The sequence below is a fragment of the Oryctolagus cuniculus genome, chromosome 18 (assembly GCF_964237555.1).
Source record: "Oryctolagus cuniculus chromosome 18, mOryCun1.1, whole genome shotgun sequence".
NCBI lineage: Eukaryota > Metazoa > Chordata > Mammalia > Lagomorpha > Leporidae > Oryctolagus > Oryctolagus cuniculus.
In genome coordinates, this window is record NC_091449.1 from 23401473 (window position 1) to 23420623 (window position 19151).

Here is a 19151-nt window from a genome sequence, read left to right on the forward strand (position 1 = left end):
GGGCAACCGGGACAGAATCCGGCGCCCCGACCGGGACTAGAACCCGGTGTGCTGGCACCGCAAGGTGGAGGATTAGCCTAGTGAGCCGCGGCGCCGGCTGGGAAATTCTTAAAATCAGATTTTCCTGGTATTCATTTGTTCCAGATCACTGAAAAAGGAGAACTCTGAAAGGCCGGGAAGATTCTTAAATAAGGAATCAGAAAGGAGAGGACCTCTCAGCAACAGAAGCTGGAGACCAGAGGATGAAGCAGAAATGCATTCAAAATGTTCACCCACTCTATGGATCAAGTGTGCCGATAGTTTAAAAGCATTTAGGGGAAGTTTCAAAAATTGTATCTTTCATGTTTCCCTTCTCTGGAAGTTACCAAAGGATGTTTTCTACCAAAATAAGAGAGTAAAACCAAGGAAGAGAAAGCTGGGAGGTCTAGGAGAAAGGATTCAGTTCAAGAGTGTTTCCCAAACATGGAGCTCCTCAGGCACAAACCAGGGCAGGCCAGAGGCTCTGGGGAGGTCTCCAAGGAGACACAAGTGTAGACAACAGAGGGGACTCTAGAGCTACATCAGTAAACAAACACATATTCTCTTTCTTTCTCTCTCACATACATACACACACACACACACACACACACACAGGAAAAGCAACAGAAGATAAGGAACTCCATCACTCTCGGTTCCGTGCTCAGAGCCTGTGGACACTGAATGTCCATCTCACAGAATCAGGATGTCGGAGGATGGGATCATGGGAGGAACACATGTGACTTCAAGAGGGAAGAGAAGTGGTAACCAGAGCTCACCAGCCAGTGTACTCTGGCAGAGCACTCTGGTTAGGAAAGACAGCTGCCCAGCATCAGGATTCCACAGCCTCTGTGAAGCTCATTTCAGTCTATAAAGCTTTACTAAGCACTGGTGATGAAACCCTGATATTGAGACAGTATTATAAAGAATACATGTATTTGGGGGCTACCATTGTGGTGCAGTGGGTTAAGCTGCGGCTTACAACAATGGCATTGTTGTGCCAGTTCAAGTCCCAGCTGCTCTGCTTCTAATTCAGCTTCCTGCTGATGGGCCTAGGAAGGCAAGAGAAGGTGGCCCAAGCACTTGGACCCCTGCCACCCATGTGGGAGATCTGGATGGAGTTCCTGGCCCAGAACTGGCTGTTGGAGTCACTTGAGGGGAGTGACTCAGCAGATAAATCTCTCAAGTTCCCCCAACCCTTTGCTGCCCAACAGCTATGCCTTTCAAACAAATAAATGTATCTTTAAAAAGAACACATGTATTTAGAGAAAAATTTCCATTTTAAGTAAGCGGGTAGTACAAAGTAGGCAAATGTGAAAATGTTTAATGGTAGACAATAATAAAGAACATATTATAGTAAGAATGAGACAGAGGAAAGACAGGCTAAGAAATGAAAAGAAAGCCACAGGGTCATAGACATTCCAGATGACACACAGGAGCCAACTGGCCAGCACTCCATTCTCCCTGCACCCAGACCACCTCCTTAAGCATTCGTGAAAGTACTCTCCCTGGCACTTCTGGCTGCAGCAACAACACCCTCTTCACAATAATGCTGTGGAGAGCTGCTACCAACCACATGGAGCTGAAATTCACCACCATTCCCAGCAGACACCGAGGGCCCCTGCTGAAGTTGATGACAGGCTAGAAATCGCACCTCAGGCACAATCTAAGCAGCTCAGACTACACCAAGGGGAGCAGCTTCTCTTGCAGTTATGGGCCCTTCAACTCTGGAGTGGATCCTGACACTCTCCTTGCCACCCAATGATCTAAGAACCCAAAGGACAAGTGGCATGCATTCCCAGAATGGGCAAGAAGACTGACTCGAGGGTGGCCTCTTCCTGAGCTCACTATAATTTGGAGGTTTCAAAATGAGTTATGTGAAAGACATAATTCTAAGGAGAAAGAAACAGAATTGTATGATGGTACTTACAGACTGAGCAACACCATCAGTGCCAGAAACTGGCAGGAAAAGCAAACAAGCTTCAAACAGAGGAGGCTGGTGGATGCTCGACCTTGAACACCGTCCTTACTGGCCGGGCAGTATGTGTCACCTTTCCTGACGTTATTACCGTTTTCAACACAGATTTCATTACAGGGCTGTGACACCTGCAGATCATACTTGAGAAAAGGACGTCTCTTTTTCAGGTTGCCCTCACCAGAGGGCCAGATATGACCGGCACTCGGTTCCCCAGGCTTTGGACATGGCACGGCCAGTCAGGCAGGATCTCCAGGCCACCCTGGGGTTTCTAGGAAACCCACTGCTTATTCCTTCTCTTCTGTTTAATCTTGAGCCACTTCAAGGTTCCACCGTAAATAAGACTGCTAGAATAACTGATGTCATTTAACCACAGGGTTCTAAGTAAAAGACACTGAGTGAGAGACAAGACAGAATTTTCGAATATAGAAATAAAAGGGAATAACATTCCAGAGTTAATTAAGTAGGTTATAATTTAAAATAGAAGAAATCAACTGCAGGGAGACATAAAATCAGGTGCATTAACAGCTACCTCCAGATCTGTGGACTCCATGGCAGCCTTCAAAGTCTGGCCCTGGACTTCTGCGAGGAGCTCCTGCTATGCCAGAGGCCTCTGGGGGTACAGCTAGCACCACCCCCACTTCGACTCCCTGGCCCAGTCAGTGGATAGATTAGGACCCATTCACCTCCCAACTTTCTGCCATTCTAGTGGCTCCAGTGCAGCTGTTGCTATTTCCAATATAAAACTGCTTAGGCTGGTATAGTAATAATAATAAAGAAAACTGACAGGAAAATATTTTGTGGACCACACAAGTATATAATTTACTGTTCTGCTGCCAACAGTTCTCCAGCAGGTAGGAGACCTGTTTAACCCCATAAAACTAGGAGGAAAACAAACACCAACCCATAGAGAATCAACAGCCCCAATTTTGTCTACTTCATTTTATAAACCTGTTCACTTCACAAGAGAATCAGGAATGTGAAGGAAACGACATTCTGGAACAAAGCCCCAAACAGAGACACTGTTGATCAGGAAGGAAAAGCATAGCTCAGAGCCTGCAGGAGTCTTACTGTATAGATATTTTCTGATGAGAACATAGGTTTGAAATTAATAATAAAATATATCAATTCCTCCTTATAATTTTATTACAATCATTTCAATAAACAATTCAGGCAAACAAAAACTCTTACTTCACACAGCCATTCTTCTCATCATAATCCTTCTTCTCAGCCAGGCAAAGTGGTTTCTCATTTGGTTTCTGACTTGAAGCACTAGAAATCAAAAAGCATTGTTAAAAATTTGTGAACCTATTTGCCCCAATTTTGAAGATATCTTGGGGCTGGCGCTGTGTGCAGCAGGTTAACGCCCTGGCCTGAAGCGCCGGTATCTCATATGGGTGCTGGTTCTAGTCCCGGCTGCTCCTCTTCCAATCCAGCTCTCTGCTGTGGCCTGGGATAGCAGCAAAAGATGGCCCAAGCCCTTGGGCCCCTGCACCCACGTGGGAGACCTGGAAGAAGCTCCTGGCTCCTGGCTATGGATCAGTGCAGCTCTGGCCATTGCACCCAATTGGGGAGTGAACCATTGGATGGAAGACCTCTCTCTCTGCCTCTCCTCTCTCTGTGTGTAATTCTGACTTTCAAATAAATAAATAAATCTTCAAAAAAATATGAGAAAAACTACATCAAGACAAATAATAATTAAATTGCTCATACTGGTACTATCGATAAAATCTTAAAAGCACTCAGAAGAAGAGACATATGGCAAACAGAGGAACAGAGAAAAAGATGACAGACTTTGCACCAAGAATGATACAAGCAAGAAGGCAGAAGAGCAGTAAGTTTAAAATACAGCAAAGAAGGGACTGTCAATGTAGAATTCTAGACCAAGTGAAAATATTGTTTTCCAAAGTGAAACTACTAATTTTTTCAGACATACAAAGCTAAAAGAATTCATCACCAGCAGTTATCTGGTTTAGAGGCAAATGTTCCAACTTAACTACATACTAAGGCTACAGTGTAGTTAGTTAAATCTTTCTGAAAGATACTTGAGTGTTTAAATCAAAGTCATTTTCAAGACATACTAAAAGGCAGTCATAATCAAAACAGCTTGGTACTGGTACAAAAACAGATGGATAGACCAATGGAACAGAATAGAAATGCCAGAAATCAATCCAAGCATCTACAATCAACTTTATATTTGACCAAGGAGCTAAAACCAATCCCTGGAGCAAGGACAGTCTCTTCAACAAATGGTGCTGGGAAAACTAGATTTCCACATGCAGAAGCATTAAGCAGGACCCCTACCTAACACCTACACAAAAATCCACTCAACATGGGTTAAAGACCTAAATCTACGACCTGATAGCATCAAATTATTAGAGAATATTGGGGAAACCCTGCAAGACATTGGCACAGGCAAAGAGTTCTTGGAAATGACCCCAGAGGCACAGGCTATCAAAGCCAAAGTTAACAAATGGGATTACATCAAATTGAGACACTTCCTTACTGCAAAAGAAACACTCAGGAAAGTAAAGAGGCAACTGAATGGGAGAAATATTTGTGAACTATGCAACTGATAAAGGACTAATAACCAGAATATATTAACAGATCAAGAAACTCCACAACAACAAACAACCCAGTTAAAAAATGCACAAAGGACTTAAACAGACATTTGTCAAAAGAGGAAAAGAGACACACGCTCAGGATCACTAGTCATCAGGGAAATGCAAATCAAAACCCCAATGAGGTTTTACCTCACCCCAGTTAGAATGGCTTTCATACAGAAATCAACAAACAACAAATGCTGGTGAGGATGTGGGAGAAAAGGTACCCTAGTCCACTGTTGGTGGGAATGTAAATTGGTAAAGCCATTATGGAAGACAGTAGGGAGATATCATATGACCTAGCCATCCCACTCCTGGGAATTTACCCAAGGGAAATAAAATCAGCAAACAAAAGAGTTATCTGCTCCCCCATGTTTACTGCAGCTCAATTAACAATAGCAAAGACACGGAATCAACTTAAATGCCCATCAACTAAAGACTGGATAAAGAAATTATAGTATATGTACTCTATGGAATACTACACAACTGTAAAAACAAAAATGAAATCCAGTCATTTGCAACAAAATGGATGAGGTCCAAAAGGGACAAATACCATATATTCTCCCTGATCTGTGATAACTAACACAGCACCTAAAAGGAAATCTGTAGAAGGGAAATTGGTACTTTGAGAAGCAATGACTTGAACAGCACTTGTCTTGACTGTCAAGGAACATTTTTTTCTTTTCCTTAATGGATAATGGGACTGGGAATGGGGGGGGGGAGGAGGAGGAGGTGAGGTGGAAGGGCAGGTATGGTGGGAAGAGTCACTATATTCCTAAAGTCATACTTATGAAATTTGTACTCATTAAAGGTTTCTTTGGGAAAAAAATGTCATAATAGATTCTAGTATATAAATACATCACATGCCATCTACAGCATATAGTCCAGGAGGGGAAAAGTAGAACACTATCTTAAGTTCTTAGACTACAAAGGAAGTGGTATAGTGTGATGGCTTTTCTGTGGTTTCTTTAATGTTATGGACACATATCTTGATGAGACAAGTTTATAGTCAAAACCCTTGATACTCATCTTTAAGGAGATGACAATCCAGGCTTTGCTCCCCACTAACTCTTAACCCCCTAAGTAATCCTGCCCTCTGGTCTGTGTATACCCATGCTCCATACCCAGACCACCCCATGCTGGCCTTCACTGGACCTGCCTTACAGAAACTACTCTGTCCAACAAGGAAATAAGGTCATCTAGCACCCATTTTCATTGAGTTTTTGTTGCTAAGCAATCATCACATGATTTTTCCTTTACATTAATATATGTTCAATCAGATAGGCATATGGCCTAGTGGTTAAGACACCAGTTAGGAGGCTCATGTCCCACATCAGAGTGCCCAGATTCCATTCCTAGCCTCAGCTCCCAATTCCAGTTTCCTGACAATGCAGACGTTAGGAGGCAGCATGATGTGAGCTGGGTTCCTGCCTGCTACACCGGAGACTTGAGTTGAGTTCTGGGTACCTGGTTTCAGCCTGGCTCAGTCCTGGTCATTGCAGGTATTTTGGGTGGGAACCAGTGGATTGGAGCTGTCTATCTCATTCCTTGTCTCTCTGCCTATATATGTATGTGTACCATTTATAAATAAATGTGAGATTATTTATTTTAAGGGCAGAGTAACAGAGACAACTAGAGACAGAGATTGTCTAGCCCAGGTCCACCTCCCAGAGGCCTGCAACAAGCATGGTTGAGTCAGGGTGAAGCCACCAGGAATGCCATCCAGGTCTCCCACATGGATGGCAGGGGCCCAGGCACTTGGGCCATCATCTGCTGCCTTCCCATGAACATTAGCAGGGAACTGGATTGGAAACAAAGCAGCTGGAACTCAAACTGGCATTCCAATTCGGGATATGGGTGTCTCAAGTGGTGACTTAACCTGTTGTGCCACAACACTAGTCCCTTCATATCCCTGGGTTTTAATCTGTTTAATCTCTGGGTTTATTAAATCTGTGGGTTCAAGAAACCACACATCGAAAAATGCTCAGATGGGGCTGGCGTTGTGATGTAGTGGATAAAGCCACAGCCTGTGACACTGGCATCCCACATCTGTACTGGTTCGAGTCCCAGCTGCTCCACTTCCAATCTAGCTCCCTGCTAATACACCTGGGAAAGCAGCAGAGGATGGCCCAAGTACTTGGGCCCCTGGTACCCATGTGGGAGACCTGGAAGAAGCTCCTGGTTTCGGTATGGCCCAACTCCAGCCACTGTGGCCACTTGGAGAGTGAACTGGCAGATAGAAGATCTCCCTCTCTCCCTCTCTCTCTGTAACTCTGAATTTCAAATAAAGGGAGGAGAGAATTTCCACTTCTGACTATGACCTTGTCTGAATAAGATCGAAGTCGGCGAACTCAAAAGGCTTCCATAGCCCTGGCAACTCATGACTAGAGCCTAGAGAGAATACTGACTCCATAAACAAGAGTGTCAAATTGTTAAGTCAACAGCAGGAGTCACTGTGTACTTACTCCTCATGTGGGATCTCTGTCCTTAATGTGCTGTCCAATGTGAATTAAAGCTATAACTAGTACTGAAACAGTATTTTACACTTTATGTTCTGTGTGGGTGCAAACTGATGATATCTTTACTTAATATATACTAAATCGATCTTCTGTATAGAAAGATAATTGAAAATGAATCTTGATGTGAATGTAATGGGAGAGGGAGCAGGAGATGGGAGGGGTGCGAGTGGGAGGGAAGTTATGAGGGGGGGAAGCCATTGTAATCCATAAACTGTACTTTGGAAATTTATATTTACTAAATAAAAGTTAAAAAAATACTCAGAAAAAAATCTATGTCTGCACTGAACATGTGCAGATGCCTTTCCCTGTGATTATGCCCCAAACAATACAGTCTAATGACTACTGGCATAGCAGCCACGCTGTACTAGTCACAGAAGTAATCTAGAGATGATTTAGCACATGGAAATGTGCATGGGTCACACAAGAGACTCGAGTGTCTGTAGACTTTGGTTTCATGGAAACAGTCTCCCACAGAGAAGACAACATTACACTACAGGCTCTACCCAATTATGCTGAATTTTTAAATCATACCTTGTTGCTGGGATATCTGGGTCGGCATATATGGTTATTCCTCTTTTTGTTGGCCAGTATGCTGAAGATTCAATACACTTCAATAAGAAAAAAAAAGTATGTCAGCAACATACAGATATAGACATTTCTTTTTAAATAAAAATCCATGGGAATTATTCTCAAGAGGAACCAGTCCAGGTAATTTTCATATACAAAACAATCTGCTGAGACAAAGAACGCAAAGGCAGATGATTACAGGTTACACCCCTGCTGGAGTCACTAGACGGAAGAGAAGGCAGCTTTACAATGTCCCATAATGATACTCACCATTCTCGCCAAAACTACTGCAGGGCAGTTAGAACTGAAATAAACTTTTTTAAATAAAAGATTAATTTACTTAGTTGAAAGGCAGAGTTAAAGGGACAAAGGGAGAAGGTGGGAGAGAAAGACATTGATCTTCCATCCACTGGTTCACTCCCCTAATATAGCTCAACTTCCAGGACTGGGCCAGCCCAAAGGCAGGAGCCTGGAACTCCATCTAGATTTCCCACACAGGGCCCAAGGGAGGGGCCCAAGGACTTGGGCCATCCTTTTGCTGCTTTCCTAGGCATATGAGCGGGAGCTGGACTGGAAGCGGAACAACAGGAACTAGAACTTGTACCCCTATGAGATGCTGCTGCTGAAGGCAGCAGCTTAACTGGCTGAGCCACAATACCAGCCCTGCAACAAACTATTAAGAGTGTCCCAGAATGCCAGGTTTTCACAGTCCTAAATGAGAACACCTAATTTTGCAGAGGCCATTAGTCCCATAAACAAGAGCTTGGTAGGAGGGGAGCTGGAGCTCTTTCAAAGTAACCAAACATGTAAAGTCTGGTTTCATAAACAAAACTATTGTAGCCAAGGATTTTTCTAATAGAAACCATGTTTTTGGTTCCTAATAGACTCTAAAGAATATTATTAACATTTTGCAAATTGTGTATAAAATGAGCATTTTAAAAACACAATTTTATTGGGCCAGCACTGTGGTGTAGCGGGTTAAGCTGCCGCCTGCAGTACCGGCATCCCATATGGGTGCCAGTTCGAGTCACAGCTGCTCCACTTCTGATCCAGCTCTCTGCTATGGCCTGGGAAAACAGTAGAAGATGGCCCAAGTCCTTGGGCCCCTGCACCCACGTGGGAGACCCAGAAAAAGCTCCTGGTTCCTGGCTTCAGATCAGCCCAGCTCCAGCCACTGCGGCCAGCTGAGGAGTAAACCAGCAGGTGGAAGACCTCCCTCTTTCTCTCTCTCTCTCTCTCTCTCTGCGTCTCCTTCTGTGTAACATTGACTTTCAAATAAATAAATAAATCTTTAAAGGAAAATACAACCTTATTTTCATCTTTTAAAGAGAGGCACTGCTGTTTCTTTTCAGATTTCTTTTTAGGTGAATCTCTCAATGAATCCATATTACAATTCACATCTTTATCTGAAAAAGAAAAACAGTGATAAAAAAGCTACTTTGAAAGGTGTTATTGATAGAAAGGATACCAAAAAATTAATAAAAATAAACACCATTATGAAATCTTAATACAGGAAAATACAAAATAGGACTTTACATGGAATTTAAAATCTTGTGTCACAATACCAGATTTCAGGACATACTACAGGGCAGTTGTAATCAAAACAGCATGGTACTGGTACAGAAACAGACGGATAGACCAATGGAACAGAATTGAAACACCAGAAATCAACCCAAACATCTACAGCCAACTTATATTTGATCAAGGATCTAAAACCAATTCCTGGAGCAAGGACAGTCTATTCAATAAATGGTGCTGGGAAAACTGGATTTCCACATGCAGAAGCATGAAGCAAGACCCCTACCTTACACCTTACACAAAAATCCACTCAACATGGATTAAAGACCTAAATCTACGACCTGACACCATCAAGTTATTAGAGAACATTGGAGAAACCCTTCAAGATATTGGCACAAGCAAAGAGTTTCTGGAAAAGACCCGGGAGGCACAGGCAGTCAAAGCCAAAATCAACTATTGGGATTGCATCAAATTGAGAAATTTCTGTACTGCAAAAGAAACAGTCAGGAGAGTGAAGAGACAACCGACAGAATGGGAAAAAATATTTGCAAACTATGCAACAGATAAAGGGTTAATAACCAGAATCTACAAAGAGATCAAGAAACTCCACAACAACAAAACCAACAACCCACTTAAGAGATGGGCCAAGGACCTCAATAGACATTTTTCAAAAGAGGACATCCAAATGGCCAACAGGCACATGAAAAAATGTTCAAAGGTCACTAGCAATCAGGGAAATGCAAATCAAAACCACAATGAGGTTTCACCTCACCCCAGTTAGAATGGCTCACATACAGAAATCTACCAACAACAGATGCTGGCGAGGATGTGGGGAAAAAGGGACACTAACCCACTGTTGGTGGGAATGCAAACTGGTCAAGCCACTATGGAAGTCAGTCTGGAGATTCCTCAGAAACCTGAAGATAACCCTACTGTTCGACCCAGCCATCCCACTCCTTGGAATTTACCCAGAGGAATTTAAATTGGCAAACAAAAAAGCAGTCTGCACCCTAATGTTTATTGCAGATCAATTCACAATAGCCAAGACCTGGAACCAACCTAAATGCCCATCAATGGTAGACTGGATAAAGAAATTATGGGATATGCACTCTTTAGAATACTATACTGCAGTAAAAAACAATGAAATTCGGTCCTTTGCAACAAAATGGAGGAATCTGGAACACATCATGCTGAGTGAAATAAGCCAGTCCCAAAGGGACAAATATCATATGTTCTCCCTGATCAGTGACAACTGACTGAACACCAAAAAGGAAACCTCCTGAAGTGAAATGGACACTATGAGAAACGGTGACTTGATCAGCATAGCCCTGACTGTTAATGAACAACTTAATACGTTATCCCTCTTAGTATTTTTTTGTCTGTTCTACTTAATATGACTGGTTTAATTCTGTAATTAATACACAGTTATTCTTAAGTGTTGAAATTTAACTGAAATGTGATCCCTGTTAAATATAAGAGTGGGAATAAGAGAGGGAAGAGATGTACAATTTGGGACATGCTCAAGCTGACTTGCCCCAAATGGTAGAGTTAGAAACATACCAGGGGATTCCAATTCAATCCCATCAAGGTGGCATGTACCAATGCCATCTCACTAGTTCAAGTGATCAATTTCAGTTCAATTGATCATAATGAAAGGACTAAGAGTCAAAGGGAGCACATAAACAAGTCTAGTACCTGCTAACACTAACCGATAGAATAAATAAAGGGGAGAGTGATCCAACATGGGAAGCGAGATACTCAGCAGACTCATAGAATGGCAGATGTCCTAAACAGCACTCTGGCCTCAGAATCAGCCCTAAAGGCATTCTGATCGGGCTGAAAAGCCCACGAGAGTATTTCAGGCATGGAAAGCCAAGACACTCTGGCAAAAAAAAAAAAAAAAAAAAAAAAAAAAAAAACAAAAACAAAAAAACAAAACAAAACAAAAACCAAACCAAACCAAACCTAAATGAAAGATCTCTGTGAGTGAGATCCCAGTGGAAAGAACAGGTCTTCAAAGAAGGAGGTACCTTTCTCTGAAGGGAGGAGAGAACCTCCACTTTTGATTATGACCTTGTCTAAACAAGATAAGAGTCGGAGAACTCAAAAGGCTTCCATAGCCTTGGAAACTCATGACTGGAGCATAGGGAGATTACTGATGCCATAAACAGGAGTGTCAATTTGTAAAGTCAACAACAGGAGTCACTGTGCACTTACTCCTCATGTAGGATCTCTGTCCTTAATGAGACTTAATGCTATAACAAGTACTCAAACAGTATATTTCACTTTGTGTTTCTATGGGGGTGCAAACTGTTGAAATCTTTACTTAATGTATACTTTTTTTTTTTTTTTTTTTTTTTTTTTTTTTTTTTTAAATTTTTGACAGGCAGAGTGGACAGTGAGAGAGAGAGACAGAGAGAGAAAGGTCTTCCTTTGCCGTTGGTTCACCCTCCAATGGCCGCCGCTGCAGCCGGCGCACCGCGCTGATCCGATGGCAGGAGCCAGGATCCAGGTGCTTTTCCTGGTCTCCCATGGGGTGCAGGGCCCAAGCACCTGGGCCATCCTCCACTGCACTCCCTGGCCATAGCAGAGAGCTGGCCTGGAAGAGGGGCAACCGGGACAGAATCCGGCGCCCCAACCGGGACTAGAACCCGGTGTGCCGGCGCCGCAAGGCGGAGGATTAGCCTATTGAGCCACGGCGCCGGCCTACTTAATGTATACTAAACTGATCTTCTGTAAAAAAAAAAAAAAAGAAGAAGAAATTATCAATTCCCAACTTGACTCTCACTGGGATGAAACATGACAATAGGTCTGATCTGATTTCATCATCATTTAAAAAATCATCTATTATTTTTCACTTTATGTTTCTGTGTGGGAGCAAACTGTTGAAATCTTTACTTAATGTATGCTAAACTGATCTTCTGTATATAAAGAGAATCGAAAATGAATCTTGATGTGAATGGAAGGGGAGAGGGAGTGGGAAAGGGGAGGGTTGCAGGTGGGAGGGACGTTATGGGGGGGAAGCCATTGTAATCCATAAGCTGTACTTTGGAAATTTATATTCATTAAATAAAAGTTAAAAAAAAATCTTGTGTCAACCCTGACTGTTAAGAAAAAGGTTCTAAAAATTCCCCTATCAGTTTAATGAAAAATGAAACATAATTTATTTTCCCAACTTAGCAGAGATCTTTTCCAAAGAAGGCAACAGTCTTATCTCCCAACACATAATTACAATGCGACTTTGACTCCCATAGCAAGATGGGATCTACGAGTATTTTACTTTCCCATGAACCTGAGTGGGTTCATCAAAGACATGGGAGTGATGCTGCATGACTCTAAGGCTAGATCACAACAAGACTTGCTCTCTTGGACACTCACTGTTGAAACCCAGCCACCAGGTTGGGAGGTGCCCAAGCAACACAAGGCTGCTACAGGTCAGACAACAGCCTCAGCTGAGGTTCCAGCCCAAAGCCAGCATCAACTGCCAGAACCTGACTACACAGTCTTCAGGTGAATCCCAGTGTTTGGTTACCATCAGCCTCTATGTCTTTCCAGCTGAGGCCCAAGACACTGAGAAACAGTGACAAACACTCCTGGGGGCCACTCTGAGGTCCTGATCACAGAATCCAGAGCATTATAAAATGGGGAGATTTGTTGTAACTGGAATACTGACTGTAAGTCAGTTTCAGCCAAGTTCAGGTTCACAACTATGCACATCACTTCTTTTAGGGGTACACGGAACAATAGATACCTGCACTACATGAGCTCTGAAGGACCCATTGTACCTTCTCTGCCCTACTCTTCCTCAAATACGACTCTAGTTCCTTGTCCTCTGATATACAGCCATCTCTCTGCTACACCAGCTCTGTCCTGTGCATCTCACTTTATCATGCAACAGACACAGAGGGCCATCGATCGCTGTAGTGCAGTGAGCTAAAGGCCCGGCCTGCAGTGCTAGCATCCCATATGGGCACCAGTTCTAGTCCAGGCTGCTCCTCTTCCAATTCAGCTCTCTGCTATGGCCTGGGAAAGCAGTATAAGATGGCACAAGTCCCTGGGCCCCTGCACCTGCATGGGAGATCAGAAAAAACTCCTGACTCCTGGCTTCAGCTCAGCTCAGCTCTGGCCATCACAGTCATTTGGGGAGTGAATCAGTGGATGGAAAATCTCTCTCTCTGGCTCTTCCTCTCTCTGTAACTCTTTCATAAATAAAATAAATCTTAAAAAAAAAAAAAAGACACAGAAGCTACCAGAAAACAGGATGATGGGCACCTGCATTTGTCCTAGTGGTTATGAGACCCACATCCCACACAGGAGCACCTGGACTTGATTCCTGGCTACAGCTTCTCATTGCAGCTTCTTCCTAATGCAGACCCCAGAAGGCAGTGGGGATGTCTCAAGTAACTGGGTACCTGCCACCTACACGGGAGACCTGGGTTGTGTTCCTGGTTCTCAGCTTCAGCCTGGCTCATCCTTGGCCACTGTGGGTGTTTGGGACGTAAGCTAGCAGATAGAAATTCTCTCTCCCTATACCTTAAAATAAATTTAAAAAAAATTTAAGATGAAAGTAAACAAGCTGAATCTGAATAACCCAGGAGGTATAAAAAATTCTAAAGCACTCTCTTTCAAATATCTTCATCATGGATTGGCGCTGTGGTGTAAAGCCACCACCTGCAGTGCTGGCATCCGATTTGGGCATCGGTTCAAGTCCTGGCTGCTCCACTTCTGATCCAGCTCTCTGCTATGGCCTGGGAAAGCAGAAGATAGTCCAAGTCTTTGAGCCCCTGCACCCATATGGGAGACCAGGAAGAGGCTCAGCTCCTGGAATTGCAGCCCTCTGGGGACTGAACCAGCAGATGGAACACCTGTCTCTCTCCCTCTGCCTCTCTGTAACTCTGCCTTTCAGATAAATAAATAAATCTTAAATAAATCTTCATCAGCTAAGCCTAAATCTGATTTTGAGAAGTGAAAACAATCATTTAGTGAATACTACAGATAATCAAGCTGGGTATTTACAGGTTGTAAAAATTGAGGCATGACTTCCAAGGAAGGGAATCCAACCCCACATCATCTCCTAGGAACCTCCAGAGGCAGTTCCAGCAGTGTTCACTCTAAGTACTAATAAGAAAACCAGCCATTAGACACTAAACTACTGAAACAAAGAGCTAACACGGCAATGTGAGCTGATACCGCATTCTGGTCTGATCCTTCTCTAAGGTACTGTGCAGGCCAGGCATGCGTAGCTGGGGTCTAGAATTACACTACCTGTTTGGGGGTGCAGCATCTCAGCTGAGAACACAAACTCCAATCTGGAGCTGGAGTAGAGGTAGTAGTTGAAATTCACAAAGAGAAAATGTCCACACAAGATCAGCCTTCAAACAAAAAGCACAAAGTAGTGCAGTGCCATCAATACATGGCAATCAAGAAACAAAGCGTGGGAAGGGAGATTCAGGCCTGAAATAAAATAACGGTCTGAAAGGATTTTTAAAAAGATGTAAAAGTCTGTAAAACTATTTAGAACACCAGCGAGAATAAGGAATAGTATTCATGGAACAAAACAGTTGGATATAAAAAGGCAGGCAAACAAAAAAAATTAGGCAATAAAAAGTCTTTAAACTGAAAACTCAAAAGATAAATACTAGACTGGAAACAAAGAGGATGACATTCAAAAAATTAAGAAAACCTCTCAGAAATCAGTTCATTTAAAGTAAAAGTAAATACAAAATAGAAAAAAAGGAGCTTGGTGGGCACTTAACCTAGCAGTTGAGACACACACATCCATGTCAGCACACCTAGGTCACCTGGCTCTGGCTCTGGCTCCAGCCTCCTGCTAATGCTGACTCTGGGAGGCAGCGGTGACAGCTCCAGTAATCTGATTCCTGCCTCCCACTTAGAAGACTCGGATAGCATCCCAGGCTCCCAGCTTCAACCCCAGTCCAGCCCAGGCATTCTGGGATGTGAAACAGCAAATGCAAGTGTTCTCTCTGCCTCTCAAATAAATAATTTTTCAAAAGAAAAAAGAAGGCTAAGAGAAAAGGATGAGAGATGAAGAAACACTAATCTACAGAAGGAAAGGAGGAAAAAAAATCCGTCAAACATGTTACTAACATCAGGGCCACTGTGGCACAGCAGGCTAAGCTGCTGCCTGTGATGACAGCACTCCCTATGAGTGCCAGTTTGAGTCCCAGCTGCCCCACTTCTGATCCAGTTCCCTGCTAGTGCTCCTGGGAAAGCAGCTGACCATGGCCCAAGTACCTGGGCCCTTGAAAAACACATGAGACCCAGATGGAGCTCTGGGCTCCGGGCTTTGGCCTGGCCCAGGCCTGGCTACTGCAGCCATTTAGGGCATGAACCAGCAGATGAAGATGTCACTTGTTCTCTCTTCCTCTCTCTGTAACTCTGCCTTTTCAATAAATAATTTTTTTAAAAAAAGTTAACTTCTAATGACACCAAAAGAGACAGATATAAATATGTGTGTGTATGGACACACATACACATCAACTCCTGATTTTCTTTTTAAGATTTATTTATTTATTTAAAACAGTTAGAGAGAGACAGAGAGAGGTCTTCCATCCAATGGTTCACTCCCCAATTGGCCGCAATGGCCGGAGCTGCACCAATCTGAAGCCAGGAAACAGGAGCTTCTTCCAGGTTTCCCACATGGGTGCAGGGGCCCGAGGACTTTGGCCATCTTCTACTGCTATCCCAGACCATAGCAGAAGCTGGATCGGAAGTGGAGCAGCCGGGTCTTGAACCGGCGCCCATATGGGATGCTGGCGCTTCAGGCCAGGGCTTTAACCCGCTGTGTCACAGCGCCGGCCCCAACTCCTGATTTTCAATACATAGAAAAGATAATAGATGTACAGATGTACACACACGCCAAAGACATACATATCCTTGCTTCTGTCCACAGGAGTGCCTCAGAGCAATGGTACCCTAACAACCACACCTGGCTCCCAGATTTTGGCTGAAAAATGCCATTCCCTATGAAAGGAAGCCAGGGCAATTTAGAAGAGCTGCTGATTTCTGTTACAGATAGGAATCCACATTAATATGCTCATGAATACATGAGCAAATACAAGGGACAGAAGTCTTTACATGGTTTCCCAGCACCTGTCTGCAAAGCCCTCACAATGGGCAAGAGCACAGCTTTCAGTGGAGAAGCCCGGCGGGCTCCACCTTCCTCAGTGATACAGTGAACTCCATCAGGAACAGGGCCAAGGGAAACCCTGCGTCGTCTGGCAGGACGGGACGGGATGAACAGCCCAAGGCAAGGCTGAAGGACACGGCGCGCAGTCAGGTAAGGCATCAGGAAGGACCGGGGAACAGCTCCCGACGGCACAGCACTCAGGAGACGATCACTAAAGCAGTTCAGTGGCGCTAACCCGCATCCCTCCACTATCAGCAGAATCTGACTGGGGTCTGAGGGTTACAGGGTCACACGGGTGCCTGCTACCATTCCATTCCGCTTTTGATGGCTGTTGTGGATATTTGGGGGAATGTCCTTGTCTGATGAAGAAACACTCAGGTATTAGGGAACGATGGACATTAAGGCAGCAACTTTTTTTTTAGTGGTTTTGGGAAAAACACTCTTTACAATGTTCTCCAACTTTTTAGAATGTCTGGGATTATTCTAAAAATACTTCTACTGAGAAGATGGATGCAAACTCCGCAGAAGCAGATGAATCGCCAGAATAGCACCTGACTTAGAGTAAGTGCTTCATAAAGGTCTTTAGAAGGAATGACTGTGGACAGGGGTACGGGAGCTCATCTGTCACAGAAATCATGACCATGTCTACAGCTGACAAGCCTCAAAACAGTAAAAAATACACATATGTAATTATTTTTAAAGTTCAGAATTAAATATCAAAATAAAGAGCTTTAAAATAAAAAGGTTTATGTCTGGGGAGCAACCTAGGATGAGACAAGTATGAACAGGAGGGGCCAGTGCTATGGCGCAGTGGGTTAAAGCCCTGCCCTGAAGCACCAGCATCCCATATGGGCGCCGGTTCTAGTCCTGGCTGCTCCTCTTCCAATCCAGCTCTCTGTTATGGCCTGGGATATCAGAAGATGGCCCAAGTGCTTGGGCCCCTGCACCCACGTGGGAAACCTGGAAGAAGCTCCTGGCTCTTGGCTTTGGATTGGCGTAGCTCTAGCCATTGCGGCCATCTGGAGAGTGAACGAGTGGATGGAAGACCTCTCTGTCTGTAACTCTGTCTTTCAAATAAAAAAAAAAAATAAATCTTCCAAAAAAAAAGTATGAACAGGAGAAAATCACTTTCCATGACAGCCATTTTATGCTATTTATTTGACCAACCATTAGCAAAGCATTACTCTTTGGTTTTAAAAAATATATGTAATGTAGAATGGGCATTTGGCCTAGCAACTGACGTTCATGTTTCATATTGTGGTGCCTAGGTTCAATGCCTGACTTAGGCTCCCGACTCCAGCTTCCTGCTAATGCAGACCCTGAGAGACAGCAGCGATGGCTTTAGTGATCAGGGTCCTGCTACACATGTCAGAGACTTGGACTGAGTTCCTGGCTCCTGACTTCAGCACCCCCCAACCTGGCCCTGGGCTGTTACAGGCACATGGAGACAACACATGGGGGCAAGCTCTCTCCCTTCCTGCCCTTTCTGTCTCTCAAATAACTTAATTTTTAAAAATTAAAATAAAATTATATAAGGCAATTTCAAAGAGAAATAGCAAAAATTAATTGAAATACAGTTAAAATAGCTTTTTACAAGGATTAAAGGAAAATAATTACATGCATAAACAACATCTAACAATTTTGCTTTTTTACATAACCATCTAGTCATACTTCACATCAGCTTTTGTTGGTTCACTATAACATTTTCCTTTTCAAAGATATGCATGAGAGGCCAGCATTATGGCACAGCAGATTAAGCAGCCACTTGTAAGGTATGAACCATGTATATTTTTTAAAAAGATTTATTTATTTATTCGAAAGGGAGAGAGAGAGAGAGGTTTTCCACTTGCTAGTTCAGTTCCCAAATGGCCACAACATCTGAGACTTGCCCAGGCTGAAGCCAGGAGCCTGTAACTCCATCTGCGTCTCCCATGTGGGTACAGGGGCCCACATACTTGGGTCATCTTCTGATTCCACAGTTTTCCAAGGTACATTAGCAGGGAACTGGATCTAAAGCAAAGGAACAGGATTCAAACAAGCGCTACGACACAAGATGTGCGCGTTGCAAGTGGCTGCACATTTCATTCTACCTTTCAAATAGATTAATAAAAACTTTAAAAAAAAAAAAAAGAAAGAAGCCAACAGATTTCACCCTGGTGCAACATTCTAATTAATCAAATATCTACACAAGATATGAAATCAAAGACTGGTGATCTCTGCCCTCCTCAGTGTGTCTTCCTTGCCTGTACAAGCTTGATTGCTTGAAAGAAAACTCAGCCACAAAAGCATATGTACAGCCTGAGAACACACCACTGGCCTAGGCCAGGCTGAGAAAAATCCGTACCACACACAGACAAGCTCTAAGGATGCACCATAGGGCCAGTTACCACTGACAGCACCTATGTCACAAACTGGCTCCACTAGAGAGCAAGCGAGCGAGCAAGCGCGAGAGCGCGAGAAGCTACCACAGCCCCTCTAAACAACCTTCATAAGCTTTAGACAGATAAGAGTATTCTCTTACTCTGCCTATGAAATAAGCCAAAGTAGTAGAACTCACCCAGCACTGCAGCAGTTGGCTCCAGGTCACCAACAACATCCTTGCACCTCGTATGCTGCAGAGAATGTGTCAGCAAATTTAAACCATGAGAATCTGATCAAAAGAACAAATTTTAGGATTAAAGCTTGAAATAAAACTCCAAATTACATGATTTCTGTTCTTATTGGTGCTTTAAAGAACAAAATACCTGGGTGGGGACAGGAATGTGAGTGACATTTAAAACATCATTTCCACAGTCTACAACTGC

General features: G+C 43.4%; 1 protein-coding gene across 1 annotated transcript in view; it reads right to left on the reverse strand.

Annotated features, from left to right (window-relative positions):
- LOC127486210 (putative ATP-dependent RNA helicase TDRD12) overlaps positions 1–19151 on the reverse strand; it is a 104723-nt gene that overhangs the window by 47848 nt on the left and 37724 nt on the right. The window contains exons 8-11 of the mRNA XM_070063264.1: positions 18905–18997; positions 8988–9085; positions 7644–7720; positions 3182–3262 (exon numbers count right to left, since the gene is read on the reverse strand). Coding sequence (XP_069919365.1) covers positions 3182–3262; positions 7644–7720; positions 8988–9085; positions 18905–18997 — 349 coding nt within the window. The remainder of the gene's footprint in view (positions 1–3181; positions 3263–7643; positions 7721–8987; positions 9086–18904; positions 18998–19151) is intronic.